The sequence below is a fragment of the Triplophysa dalaica genome, chromosome 9, assembly GCF_015846415.1.
Source record: "Triplophysa dalaica isolate WHDGS20190420 chromosome 9, ASM1584641v1, whole genome shotgun sequence".
Lineage (NCBI taxonomy): Eukaryota > Metazoa > Chordata > Actinopteri > Cypriniformes > Nemacheilidae > Triplophysa > Triplophysa dalaica.
The window spans coordinates 17,547,045-17,562,003 of record NC_079550.1 but is presented as its reverse complement, the minus strand read 5'-3'; the positions used below and the strand labels follow the sequence as shown (position 1 = coordinate 17,562,003).

The window sequence follows — 14,959 nt, the reverse complement described above, 5'->3', positions numbered from 1 at the left end:
AAATAGAAAGGTTAATCTGTTTTACTTAATAAAGCGGATAATCACTTTTAATGTCAACAGCTTTAAATAGCACATCATAATAAAAAAATCTATATGAGTGGCTATCTATCTATCTATCTATCTATCTTTCGTTCTATCTATCTATCTTTCGTACTATCTATCTATCTATCTATCTATCTATCTATCTATCTATCTATCTATCTATCTATCTATCTATCTTTCGTACTATCTATCTATCTATCTATCTATCTATCTATCTATCTATCTATCTTTCGTACTATCTATCTATCTATCTATCTATCTATCTATCTATCTATCTATCTATCTATCTATCTATCTATCTATCTATCTATCTATCTATCTATCTATCTATCTATCTATCTATCGTACTATCTATCGTACTATCTATCGTACTATCTATCGTACTATCTATCGTACTATCTATCTATCGTACTATCTATCGTACTGTCTATCTATCTATCTATCTATCTATCTATCTATCTATCTATCTATCTATCTATCTATCTATCTATCTATCTATCTATCTATCTATCTATCTATCTATCTATCTGCCTATCTATCTGTCTATCTATCTATCTATCTGCCTATCTATCTATCTTTCGTACAATCTATCTATCTATCTATCTATCTATCTATCTATCTATCTATCTATCTATCTATCTATCTATCTATCTATCTATCTATCTGCCTATCTATCTGCCTATCTATCTGCCTATCTATCTGCCTATCTATCTGCCTATCTATCTGCCTATCTATCTGCCTATCTATCTATCTTTCGTACAATCTATCTATCTATCTATCTATCTATCTATCTATCTATCTATCTATCTATCTATCTATCTATCATCTATCATCTATCATCTATCATCTATCATCTATCATCTATCATCTATCATCTATCATCTATCTATCTATCTATCTATCTATCTATCTATCTATCTATCTATCTATCTATCTATCTGCCTATCTATCTATCTTTCGTACAATCTATCTATCTATCTATCTATCTATCTATCTATCTATCTATCTATCTATCTATCTATCTATCTATCTATCTATCTATCTATCTTTCGTACAATCTATCTATCTATCTATCTATCTATCTATCTATCTATCTATCTATCTATCTATCTATCTATCTATCTATCTATCTATCTTTCGTACAATCTATCTATCTATCTATCTATCTATCTATCTATCTATCTATCTATCTATCTATCTATCTATCTATCTATCATCTATCTATCATCTATCTATCATCTATCTATCTATCTATCTATCTATCTATCTATCTATCTATCATCTATCTATCATCTATCTATCTTTCGTACTATCTATCTATCTATCTATCTATCTATCTATCTATCTATCTATCTATCTATCTATCTATCTATCTATCTATCTATCTATCTATCTATCTATCTATCGTACTATCTATCGTACTATCTATCTATCTATCTATCTATCTATCTATCTATCTATCTATCTATCTATCTATCTATCTATCTATCTATCTATCTATCTATCTATCTATCTATCTATCTATCTATCTATCTATCGTACTATCTATCGTACTATCTATCGTACTATCTATCGTACTATCGCACTATCGTACTGTCGTACTATCATCTATCGTACTATCAATCGTACTATCTATCGTAGTACCGTTCTGTCGAAGCCTATAGTGTATTAATAATATATTATCATCGATGTTATATTTCACAGTGCCGATTGGACAATGCAATATTTGTGATTTATATGATGCATGCAAAGAATTAAATTTTACACGTGTCTACATTGCTATCAAAGCATGTTTTTTTGTCCCCAGAACACCAGCATGGACTCAAACTTTGACCCAGTATAGTTTTGGTTTCATTTTCCTGTAATAACAGAATCAAAAGCATCCTCTAGCCAACTTTTTTTCACGCTGTCCCGTGACTTGCCGCCATTGGCTGTGCTTGTGTGTTGCCATGACAACCCTCCAAACAAGCCCCAGAACCAATTATTCCAACTTCCTCAAAAATGTATTTGTCCAATATGTTAACACCGTCACCCCGTCCTGAGGCTGTGACCAGAAGACATGTCTATTTTCCCACCTCCTTCCTTTCCTCTCTTCCTCAGCCTTTCACAGCTAAAATACTGTTCGCCTGTGCAAAGGCGCCCTATTTACCCATAATTACCCTTCATCCATCACCCAGTGCGGCACCAGGGGTCAGGCCCTCCCCGGCCCCCCTCTAGACACCCGTTCACAGGGGGCAATTATGCCCCGTTCACCCTCGGACAGCCTCTCAGCGCTTGTGAGTGTAAGTACGAGGCCTCTGGGCGGAACACTGCGGCCCTTGTGAAAGCTGCCCGCCCAAGTCAGAGATGCTACAGTCTTCCGACAATGCCACATTCACGTCAGGGAAGTTTAACCGGGAAGTTGGATGACTTACAGTTTAAATAGAATGCATTTAGTTTGTCCAGCAGCGTGAGGCAGAGGTCAATCCTCCACCTGATTTTGGAGGGACCCCAGTGGGGTGCCACGAAAATGGGGTCAAATGCGAGCGTGTCGGCCCCATCCCAACCTCATAAATGAGACCGAGAGATTGTTGGGACTTGAACTCTTGGCCTCTGAAATATTACGGTCATAACTTTAAGGACTTTACGGTTTAGGGGAGATCATTCATGGACGGGGATGTTTAAATGGGTTACTGCTGAGAAAATCTCAGTTTTACAAAAGATAGTGTGTGTGCATGTTTAATTATTGGGCTTTATGATTTGATGAAGTTTTTACCCCGCCGGCTATCAAACGTGATAGTCAAAGTTTGGCAAAACATCGATATGATGTTCGGAGAGCTTGTTTTTGGTTGTTGGCTGAAGTGTTTTGAGTGATTTCATACTGGTGGGTTTAGATCCCATGGTAATTGAAAAGACCTAAAAAAGGACTTTACAGTCTGTCCGCTCCAAATAAGTCTTAATCAGTTTTTATCTTATTTTTCAGTAAAAGTCTAAAACTCTATTTGAGAAGTAAATCACCTTAATTTAATAAAGCTCTTAAAATTTAAATCTCTCTCAAACTAATGTTTTTTACCTCATCTGTATTTTTTCCTAGTTTATGCACAGTTTGAACAAACTATGGGGTAGAAATAATCCCAATGGGGTTAGAAACTAATCTTAACTGAGGATATTTATATTGTTTCCTGTGTTCTGTGAAAACAAGTGTAATTTTCTTAAACATTGCAATTAAAAACATTTTTTTTTAAAGATGAATTCTTTTTACGGAACAAGACCAAAAAATCTTTTATGTGTAGACTTTGGTACCTAGTGTTGCATTGGGCTCCTTCCATGTAAGTGTGCTCTTGTTTTTAAACCTGAGATCACTTGCATTATAAGGGAAATAATAAATAAAGATACGAAATTATGCTTTTTTGAAAATACAAAAATGCAAAAAGGTTTCTCTGAGGGTACGGTTTGGAGGTTTGGGTAGGCGATAGGAAATACCAAACAGTGTAAAGACAATAAAAGTTGACGGCAAGTCTCCATGACAATACCAAAACAAACCTGTGTGTGTGTGTTTTCTGTCAAAAAATAGCTCCACACACCTTTCTTGTAAAACATGCACAATTGAAAGAATATTTCATGTCCATAGCTCAAACGTGCATGACAAGTTACATATATCTCGCTCTCTTCCGTGCTGCTCTCTCTCTCTCTCTCTCTCTCTCTCTCTCTCTCTCTCTCTCTCTCGCTCGCTCACTCATCTTACTCTCATTAGTCCTGTTTCAATAACTCTGCTGGCTCATGCAAACAAGCAATGCACATCAGCAATGTGCTGTGTTTTATGTTAATGCAGGTGCATGTGTTTGAGAGGCAAAGTAAGTTTGTCCTTGCATATATGTCTGGCAATGATTATGCATGTCATTTACAATTACCAGCGTTTATAAATGAGGTTTTCAACTGTACTTCAGTTATACTCAATGAATAACAAGCTTTTTGTTTCAAAGGACTTCTAAAATCGAATTCCTTATAAGGACATATGATGCTTTTTGTATCATCGGTGTCTTTATGTTAACCGTCGTTCAGATGTGAGTGAGACCATGGCCTTGGCTTTTGATCTCGCACAGGCATGCAGCAGATGACCTCTGACCTCTCAAGTGACCCCGAGAGCTGTTAGCCGTCCGAGTCATAACACAAGAGACATTCGATTTCAACTTCAAACATAACTCATCAAAACCTGCCTGCTGGTTTTGTGACGTTCAATTATAACGTGGTTTAGTTGTGTACATTGGCACTGTGCGCTTTTCCGAAGACCATGTGGACGACATGGATTTCACTGAACCTTGCAGATGCAGAACTTCTGTAATTATGTTTGCCACATTGCAGTCAAAAACAAACGCAGAAACAAACAACAAGCAACCTTTCAAACAAATGCAGAGGGTTTTCGTTGGTGCTGTGTGTTTGTGATTATGGAAAAGCGGACTGACTGATTTGTGTGTTTTTATATGTTCTCTTACAGGTCTGGTGTGCATGAAGTCAAGTACATCCGTGGTGGAACTAGTTATGTTGTTATGCTCGCAGGTGAGATGGCGCTCTTTTCCTTATTTTCTCTCTTTTAACACAGTGGTATTTCATAATATTCTGTTTTTATCCTGCAGGGTGGAACGTTATCTTTAATACATTTCTGATTTAGGCGTTTATCCAAATGTTCAAATTCTATTATTGTTTCCCTCATGCTCTTGATGTGACTTTCTGATTCCATGGAAAATAAAAGGAGGGATTTTCGGGCAATGGTTTGTTTTGTCTGTGATGTTACAAAACTTGCACTGGCATCTTTTAAAATGTTGCAACAATGCTGAAAATCTTTCTTTAAAATATCTATACAACTTTATATACGAGTAGTGTATACATTATATATAAGTCTTCTAAAGCAATGCCCCTTTTGTGAATGATGTCTCTTTTTGTTTTCCGTGCTGGCATATGGATATAAAACAACATGAAAGTAATTAGAGCTGAAAGTGCAATTTTTGGTGAACTGCCCATTGCAAAATCCTGTCATCATTTACTCACCCGTTTGACATTTCAAACATGTAAGGTTTTTCTTCATCTGCAGAACACAAAAGAAGATATTTTGAAGAACATTGGTACGAGAAAACCATTGGTCCCCATTAGCTTGCATTGGTTTTGGGTCCATACAGTATTAGTCAATGGGGACCATCAGTTTTTGGTTACCAACATTTTTAAAAATCTTTTTTTGTGTTTTGCAGAAGACAGAAAGTCATACAGGTTTAAAATGACAAGAAGGTGAGTAAATGAAGACGGAATTTTCCTTTTTGGGTGAGCTGTTCCTTTAAGGGTTCAGAAATGATAATTCGGTCACCATCTACGCTCCCTCAGGCTGTTCCAAACATGTATACAGTTCTTTGTTCTGTTGCACACAAAAGAAAATATTTTGAAGAATGTTCGAAATAGTTCTGGGCCACCATTGAGTATAATTGTCGTTTATTTTCTACAATGTCCGTCAATAGTGCTGTACAAAAAATCTTTCTTTTTGTTTAGCAGTACAGTTAATATACATTTTGAACAACTTAAGGGTGAGTAAAAATGACCGAATTTGGATTTTTGGGTCAACTACTCTTTTAAATGTTAAATGATTCTGTAGAAAGCGATGCAGGAAAACATTTCAAACCACAATTAAAAAAACTGGCCTCGAACTACATGAAAAGTACAAATTTGAAATTGTTTGTGAAACGATGCTCTTCCCACATTTTTTCCTCCTCAATTGAAAAGAGTTTTTCTGTAACCCCACCTCATGTAAACACACCGCAATCGTTTTCCATCCAAACCCCGCTGACATATTACAGATTCTGACCCCCGTAGTCCCATGTTAAGCCTTCCCTTTCAAAAGGGGTCAGGGTCCCGATGTTGTAGTCAGAGTGGGAGATATTTAACATACCTTCTGTCAGCCCATCACTCTTGTGTAGAGAGCCCATAAGGAAACCATTACCTTAGCATCTCTTCCTCAGAATCCAGCCGGTCGGAGTGCTCCGCGGGGTGGGAGCTTTTAGTCGTTGAATGGCACCTCTGACTCTGTGAAGTTCATGCCGGCTCAAGAGGGGAGTCGATGTGTACATTTGCTCTTAGTTTACCCAGCATCCTCCAGACAGCGTGGCGCACAGGTCTATCCTGCTGTTCCCTTCTCCTTTTGAAGATTTTAGCCGACCTTTCCCGTTTGGCATTGAACGTTTGGAATTTTTGTTTTCCTGATATCTTTTTTATGACGGCTGCTCGCTTTGTTGCTGGTTGGATTTATTGCAGACTGACGCATCACTTTGAGATTTAAGTTCCTGGTTGTCTCTTCCTCCGCCCCTGTTAAAAATATAATGTTACTGTAGTTCCAAAAGCTCTTGCCATTAGAATCGCCCAGGGTAGAAACAGTCTGATATATCGATTGACAAAGAGGGAATGAAACCAGAGCCCGGCCTCAAAACGGCTCTCAGACGCAGGAAAGTATGTTTGGAGCCAAAGTCTTTGTCGCTGTTGGATGTGATTTAGAACATGTTCCTCAGCCAGAGAGGCCTTGATAAACAAAAGACTCAGGTCTTTACATGAGAGAGTGAGCAAGAGAAATCTTTAGTCCCAAAATACAACTTACTATTTTTTAAAGTGTGCAAAAAGCATTGTGTTATAGATAAAAAAGGGTTGAAACCGTACCTTTACAGGTATACAGAATATAATATAATGCTGTGGCTTTTTTTGTACATTGTTGTTTTCTAAAGACCTATTGTGTATCTTCGAAGCAACAGTAATATGTTTTGTACCCCTAATATTTAACTGGTACACAATAGGTCCTTAGGGTACACTAATTTACCCCAAAAAGCTACAAAAGGAATCTTTAAAGGTCCAGTGTGTAGTTTTTTTGGAGAATCTATTGACAGAAATGCAATAAAATATACATAACTATGTCTGCAGAGACATTTAAAGACCTTACATAATGAAGCCTTATGTTTTATGACCTTAGAATGAGCAATTTCTAACTGCATACACTATGGCTCCCCTTAAATGGAATTCACAATGTTGTTTCTACAGTAACCCAAAAGGGACAATTGTTTTGTTTATATGTTATCTCATTCGGCAAAGTAGCGAAAATGTGAAGACATGTTTGTGTCAGTTGCCGTTGTACTTCGAAAGGGAGGTTGCCGTTGATTGCCATTCGCAACCTCACCACTAGATGCCGCTAAAATCTCCATTTTGCTCCTTTAAGTTTACAACCTCAGCGACAGAAAAGGTACCATTTTAAATCTTTTTTTTTGACATTGTAAAGGTTGTGACTGTCTGTCTATTCCATAAGGCCACTGGAGCTGTAAAATAAAACAAAATGGCTGTAAACCGTGAGCTAAGTTGCTTAATTTTGTGTGAGTGGTTTAGATGCCAAAAATGTTTTAACTTATGGATAAATGTAACTTTTGCATCAATGTCCAAGCCATTTTTTTAACATTTTGTAACGTTTAAAAAAAAAGGATTTTTCCCCTTATCACCATATCTGTTTAAAACATAAGAGTAAGTTTAAGTCAAATTAACTTCCTGGGAAAGTCATTATTATTTATTCTTAATGTACTTGTTCAATAAGTGATTTTATTGATTTTTAACCAAACCAACGGTCCAGAAATACGTTTTTCATCAAATTTAAGAATTCACACAGCGGTTGTTGACATCAGAACTACTATAAGATAGTTTCTTTGTCCTGCGTTCTTCTTTTCTATTGATATTGACACAATCGTCTCCACCCTTTCCTTTAGTTTTTCTTTTCTTTCTTCACTTTGACCACTTATAGAGTTAATATTTGCTTGATGCACATGTAAGCACAGTCCACATCTTTATTCCTCTAGGAGACATCCTCGCCGTGACTCCAACAACCTCCAGCCCTTCCTCATCTCATCCCCACGCTAATGTGTTCAGACAGCGGGACGTTCACCGATCGTGACCTTGCGCCCCGCTCTGTTTTGCGTACTGTCACTTTTATGAATAAATTAGCGATAATCATCTTGCGCTTTTTCATTTATGCCTTGTAATCAACGCAATTCATCTACGGCCTCAGACAGCCCGTGTTTCTATCCGTTCACGTGGCGGCGGAGGTCAGAGAGGACTGCTTTGCTTTGTGTAGCTGCTTAGCGTAGAGCCGGAGAGATTTACCGATGGGCGGCCTCCAGATGTCGGGAGCTGCACTGAGCAAATAAAAGCAAAGTGCTCTCCCTGTCTCTTGACAGGTCGGATTGAGATACTGGAGATTCTCGAGAGCAATTAAAGTTTGCTAACCCGGAGATGGGAGAAGCTGGCTCTCTGAGGCACACAACTCAAGCGTAAACGCTACAAGTACTTTTTCTTGTAGGTGGTTTTTGGTGGTGTAGATGTTTGGCTAATGACCGTGTTTTCAGCACATTTTGGCAGCAGCTCGGGGCATGACAGCTGGGCCTGAAAGTCGGATATGAAGATTATTGGAAATTAAGTTCTTGATTAGACAGTCTAACAAATTCATGTGGGAGTTGAGAAAATCCATGTCTTCTGCATGAAAAGGAGTGTTGAATATGTATTATTTTCATTTTACATGAACAAGGAAAGTAGAAATAGGGGAAAAATGAATTTACTTAAATCCTCTCACAACCTCTGCTGAATCAAATGGGAAAGTTCCCATACTTGTCTGTTAAAAAATCATAACCACATGTTTAAGGGATAGTTCACCCCGCAAAAGAAGTTCTGTCATTATTTACTCACCCTCCTGTCATTTAAAACATGTTTGACTTTCTTTCTTCTGCAGAATGCAAAAGAAGATATTTAGAAGAATGTTGGTAACCGAACAACAATGTTTCCCATTCACTTCTATTGAAAGGACACAAAACCAATGAAAGTCAATGAGTTCTGCTGTTGTTCTTCAAAATGTCTTCTTTTCTGTTCCTCTGCTAAAGTGCTGATCTACATTGTCCCCAAGCTGGTTTTAAGCCGGTTTAGTTTCTGACCAGACTAGTATAACCTACTTTGTTTTGCTTAGGAACTCAAGATAAATTCTTCATATCAGCTTTTTCCTCTCCACATTCGTGATGGCAGGCCGGAAGCGCTCTCTTCTTTTACATGGGAGATTGCGTTACGGCCTTCTAGAGGTGCTTGTCATCACTAATGCACATCACATGGGCCGCATGCTCGTCTGAGCCCCCAAAATCCCCCCGCAATCACACCCGCCTCCCCCCGCACGACCTCATTCCCCCGCTGGAAGTGAAAGAGCTCTGAAGAAATGCCTCGCAGTGCCCATTTCGAGTGCGAAAGGCTATTTGAGAAGAGACAGCAGACCGGGATTGGCTCGGGTGTCGTGGAGGAGGTTGATGTCATTTTCTTGGCAGGCCAGTGCAGTTCCACATCTGCATGTATTTCCTTATTTGTTTTTGTCACGTGGGCGCTGCTCTACTTGAGCGGAGGCCGGTGAATGAGAGATGAGATGAGATGAGGCGGCCCGATCCTAGAAGAGGAACCGCCTGACTGCAGAGTAGATAATGAATATTGGAGAATAGAGAGACAGAGAGACAGAGAGACAGAGAGACAGAGAGACAGAGAGACAGAGAGACAGAGAGACAGAGAGAGAGAGAGAGAGAGAGAGAGAGTGGCATTTTGGGTCAGTTACAACATTTGGAGACCAGATGCGTCTCAGTGTCGTTTCTTTTTGGTTCAATGAGGAGTAGTGAAGATGCTTAAGTTGTGTGTGTGCATGTGTCGACTTCTTTTAACATTTAGAAAGATACGTTTTAAAGGCATAGTTCACATAAAATGAATGTCATGTCACATTTACTCACCTCATTTGCAGAATGGGGATGAAGAGTTTATCAAGGTCCGAACATGACAAAATGCAAAAAATGCAATATGAGAAACATTTTTATGGGCATTTTTTTGCTCATTGTTGGAAGTGTACATGCATTAACTTCCATTGTTACAAGCAGCATCATGTTTCTGAAAGAACATATTTTTAATAAATGAGTTAATGGACAGAATTTTTGAGTATTCTTTTAATTGACAATATTTGAATTTTATTTGTGTGATGGCATCGTTCACATTCGTCTCAGTGACTCAGCCAGAGAGATAATTTCAGGTCAGATCTTTTCTTCTGCCCTCTTTTTAACTCTTCCCCCAACTCGTACCTTTAAGAACGGAAGACCGAACGAAAATTTCCCATAGTGAGATTCAAGACTTTTTAATCATCTCCAGACCCGTGTTGTGTGTGAAAGACACCAAAAGAAAGAGTCCGGGAAATGTTGAGAGGGAGGGCGTGAGACATTCCCTGAGGCCTCCGCAGGCCCCCGGGCGAGGCGAGAGGGCCGGTCTCGAGACACGGGTCTTCGGCAATCTGTCACTGGGTACTCACAGGAAGGAAATGGCTGTGTTTAAGGGGCAGGATGATATAGTTTCGTTCAGCAATTACGTCTCTCCTGTGTTTACGGATCTGTTCGCAGAGGAAGAGAAGATGATCAGTATCCAAAGGGCCAAGATCCAGGCTTTTTATGGCTTTGGTGGGTGATTTGTGGATATGAAACCTCAAAAACATCTTTGCTTTCTTAAACACAGCAAACAACTTACTGTGATCACTTTATTTTATTGTTCACCCCCCAAAAAAATCTCTAATGATTCTTTCTTCAGTGGAACACAAAAGAAGATATTTTGAGAAATGTCTCAGTGGTTTTGTGTCCATACAATGGAAGTTAATGGGGGGCAGTGATGTTGGGTAACTAATATTCTTCAAAATATCTTCTCTTGTGTTCTGCAGGAGAAAGAAAGTCACAAAGGTTTGAAATGAGGGTTTTTCGAGGAATTTTCATTTTTGGATGAACAACCCCTTTAATATTTTCCATATTACGCCTATATGAATATTGATGAAAAAAAGATGTCACAATCACCATAATCTAAATGCGAATCGCACATATTTCTGTTTCCTGTTTTTCAGGAGTGGCAGAACTCCATACAGAAAAATGCCGGCCTGGCGTTCATTGAGCTCATCAACGAGGGAAGGTAGAGTCTTACATCCGTTTCAGATACACGATTACTACTGTAGCTCACATCAGTGTACACTTATGTCACTTCAAGCCTGTTATCTGCTGGTCTGCTCGGCTGTCTAGTTACCATGGCAGCTCTGAGCAGACTCACTAGAGAACAGGGTGGAGACCAGATTAGCCCCTAAGCCTCTTTTCACAGTAGCGTGGGCAGTGTGTGTGTCTCTGTGTGTGTGTGTCTCTGTGTGTGTGTGTCTCTGTGTGTGTGTGTCTCTGCGTGTGTGTGTCTCTGCGTGTGTGTGTCTCTGTTTGTGTGTGTCTCTGTGTGTGTGTGTCTCTGTGTGTGTGTGTGGGAAACAGAGTGTAAATATGCTGAGACAGGCATGCTAAGAGAGAGTGGGCATATCAACTCTGACATACTTCCTCAGTGTGTATACATATACAGTAAATACTGTACTGTGTGAATGTGTTTATAATGTTCCTTTACTTCTATTTATTTTTAGTTAAATTCACAAAAATACACATATACAGTTTTAACTTCATCTTTGAGCACTTTTTTTAATTTCCTCTCAGGCAGCTGCAGAAAATATTCCTATTAGGAAAAAAAATATTCCCAATAATATATTGAGTCCTTTTCAAAGACCATTTCCAGTTTTTCTGAATTTACTATTCATAGATGTGTTTAGGTAAAATTGTAATTTTTGTTTCATTCTGTGAACTACAAGCAATAATTTTCCCAAATTTCAAATAATCGTTTTGTTTTTATTTGTATTTATTTACAGAAAAGGAAAACTGGAGAAACATGTCAAAATAATAGAAAATCCTCAAAAACTTTGAAGCAATACAACAGTAATATTTGTTCATTTATTAAGGAAAAGTTCAGAAAAAAAATTATTACAGTTTTTTATGTGTCTTGTCTTGTCATACTGTCAGTCTTTCACGTTGCTGTTGGATTACACACAGCGTTTGATTTTGTTGAAATTCAACAGCGCCTGGAATGGAAAATTGGGAAAGGCTGTTTATAGTGAAGCATAAACAATTTGGTGGCCCTAACTAGCATCACATAATAAAATGCTATAACTCGAATAATGTCTGCAGATTTGGGGGGGAAGAGGTAAGTTTTAGGTATAGTATATATCGTAGTATGGAAACCATTGTGTGTGTATATGGTGTGGCTATACTTACACACATTTTCCTCTGCAGTATAGCTTACAAAGTGCGTTTGTGTCCTGGTAAACCCTAATGTGTGGACCAAATGTTCCCACAAAGATAATGCCAGTAATTTCTCACCTCGTGCAGACTTTTTTGGCCTCTCTGACAACAAAACAGCTTGTAAATCAAACTAAATGATGTTTATTTGAAAATGTAAAAATGCAAGGTTTGTATGAGTGTTTAGTTTAAAGGTGTAGCAGGAGGGTTAAGGGATATAATATACTGCTTGTACACTATAAATGTCATTATATCTTATAGACATGAAAACCCAACAAGGTGTGTGAATGTGTGTGTTTTTTACATGTGTTTGTCAGAGCTTAGGCTTTGGCTCATTGTTGTCAAGCCGATCTTGGCCGGCTCAGCCCGCGCACCCATCTGCTGACCCATCTGTGCACACACACTTGGACACAGAGTCTGAGTCAGCAGAGATAGTCGCTGTCCAGGGTGCTGGCACGTCAGTCATTGACCCTCTTTCTGTCTACCTATCTGTCGGTCCGTCGATTTCATTCCAAGTTGCACATACATAGTGACTAAATAGTTTATTTAGTTATTGCTATCAGTTGCTATTAGTATATTTAGCCACAGGCGAAAGGCTTAAAATTAGTGTGGATAAATGTGTGGCTGTGTGTTGTTTTTGAAGTAAATTCAGGATTATGTATGACTATCTATTGCAGTTTATTTGGTATATGCACTTTGTTCTTACGTGACAGTGGTTGGATTTTAGTAGGGCGCCTGTGATTTATGATCCACACTATTTTGCTGTGTGGGACTTTTGCGTCGCCTTTTCTGTAGCTTGTGGGACTTTTCACGTTGCCCCACACGTATATGACAGTGATGTTTTTTGAGATTATTATATTAAGAAGTACAAATGCGACATTTCTCAAGTTCTGTGCTAATGTGCAGATAATAAATACGTATTAACTGGCTGTTCATTGTTTGGAGCTTTAGATGTTGTTTACTTCTTGTCAACACTTAAAGAAGCAAGCCCATCTGAATGCCACACCAGGTAGAAGGGAAATTATTATTCATTATGGCTAATATCACGCACCACAGAAACTCAAAGGTTCTGCTTAATTAAAACAAAGCTGACTTAATGACGTGTAAAATGACAATTAACTTTGAGTGCTTAGACACAATAAAAAATGAATGATTAAGTAGGGCTTTCAAAAAAGAGAACAGTGAGATTGATTGTGTGTGAAGTGGAGCTGTTTGTAGATCCTATCATGCGTCTGGAGACAGATGTGAACCCGAATACCATTTAAAAAGTAAAAATCCCATTATACCAATGGACGCTTTATAAGCGTTCATATATAACTATATAACATTGTTAAGCTTGTGCACAATAGTTTCAAATTTAAGTGGCTGTCAATGTTTTATTACTAATCAGCTGGATTTGTTTTTCATTCTAGACTCCTCTGTCATGCCATGAAGGACCATATCGTCAGAGTGGCCAATGAAGCAGAGTTTATTCTCAACAGACAGCGAGCTGAGGATGTACACAAGCATGCTGAGTTTGAGGTATAGCATCTGACAACAATGTTATATACACACAGCTCCCCTTAAAGTCTGTTTTGTGTGTCATAGCAAATGTGAGTGCACAGAACTCACCGGTGTGATTCTAGGGTGGGTAGTTGCTAGGGTGTTTTGAGTGGTTGCTAGGGAATGTCTGGTGATTTCTTAGTGGCAGATGTCAAAAAGCACAGCCCATGTCTCTGATAGTTCGAATGTGGTACTGTTTGAAACATCTAGATAGGCTTGTCTGTGCAAGTGCTCCAAATGAACTACCGACGTGTCAAGGACGCACATCTTCAGCGTCACAAACCAGATTATAATCGTTCCCAGATCATAACTGTAATCTCACTCTAAACCCAAATGAATTCAGTGAATCAGATGTAACATGAGAGGCCCATATGGCAGTGTGGGAAAATCCAGAGGAAAGCCAGCAGCGGGGTGACCCATAATCCTTTGCTCGAGAAATTAACATACTGTTTTCATACACAATATAATCATTTGTGCTGTCTTTAAAAACATTTTTATATGTTATTTATTCCAACAACATTCATACGTTGTAGAGCGTTAATTGTCCAAACAGCTTTTGCATAATTTATAAATATGTATTATATCATATGTTGTACAGCAGGGGTTTTTAAACTTGGGTCCGGGACCCCCAGCGGGCCACTAGAAAGGGGTCCCTAGAAAAACGTTGTGAAATAAAAATACAAAGTTAAGATTTTAAAAGTCAGCATAATGTGAATATTATATCTGTTTCATGTTGCATTCTGTTTCTTCTTCCTTGCCACATGAATACTTTCTAAAATTGTTTATATTTGTCTTTCATCTTTCTAGTTTTTTATCTTTTTCACTGCGGTTCCGTTATCTCACTCACTAGGGTCTGTAAGGTTTTATTCTTTATAAAGCCGTCATGAAACGACACTTATTCGGAAAGTTGCAACAGTTCCAATAAATTCAAAGTAAAAGTCTTTCTCTTCAAGTTTATACATCCAACATTATTCTAATTACTCTCCTTTTTTAACTTAGTTTAAATGTTACTTTATTCAAAGATAACTGGATACTGTAAGTATATGATGAAGAAAGGCCCTTACAAAAGGTTCTTCATATTCAGGGCTCCCTGGCACCGTAAAGTTTGAAAACCTTTGTTATAGAAGACAACAAGAACCGTAAAGATAAATGTTGAGCTAACCGCTTGGAATATCGGCGGCAGG

The 14,959-nt window shown here is 38.3% G+C and overlaps 1 protein-coding gene across 1 annotated transcript in view; it reads left to right on the top strand.

The window, feature by feature from the left end:
* nbeab (neurobeachin b) overlaps positions 1-14,959 on the top strand; it is a 220,086-nt gene that overhangs the window by 112,186 nt on the left and 92,941 nt on the right. The window contains 3 exon segments of the mRNA XM_056756231.1: positions 4,517-4,578; positions 10,979-11,043; positions 13,646-13,754. Coding sequence (XP_056612209.1) covers positions 4,517-4,578; positions 10,979-11,043; positions 13,646-13,754 — 236 coding nt within the window.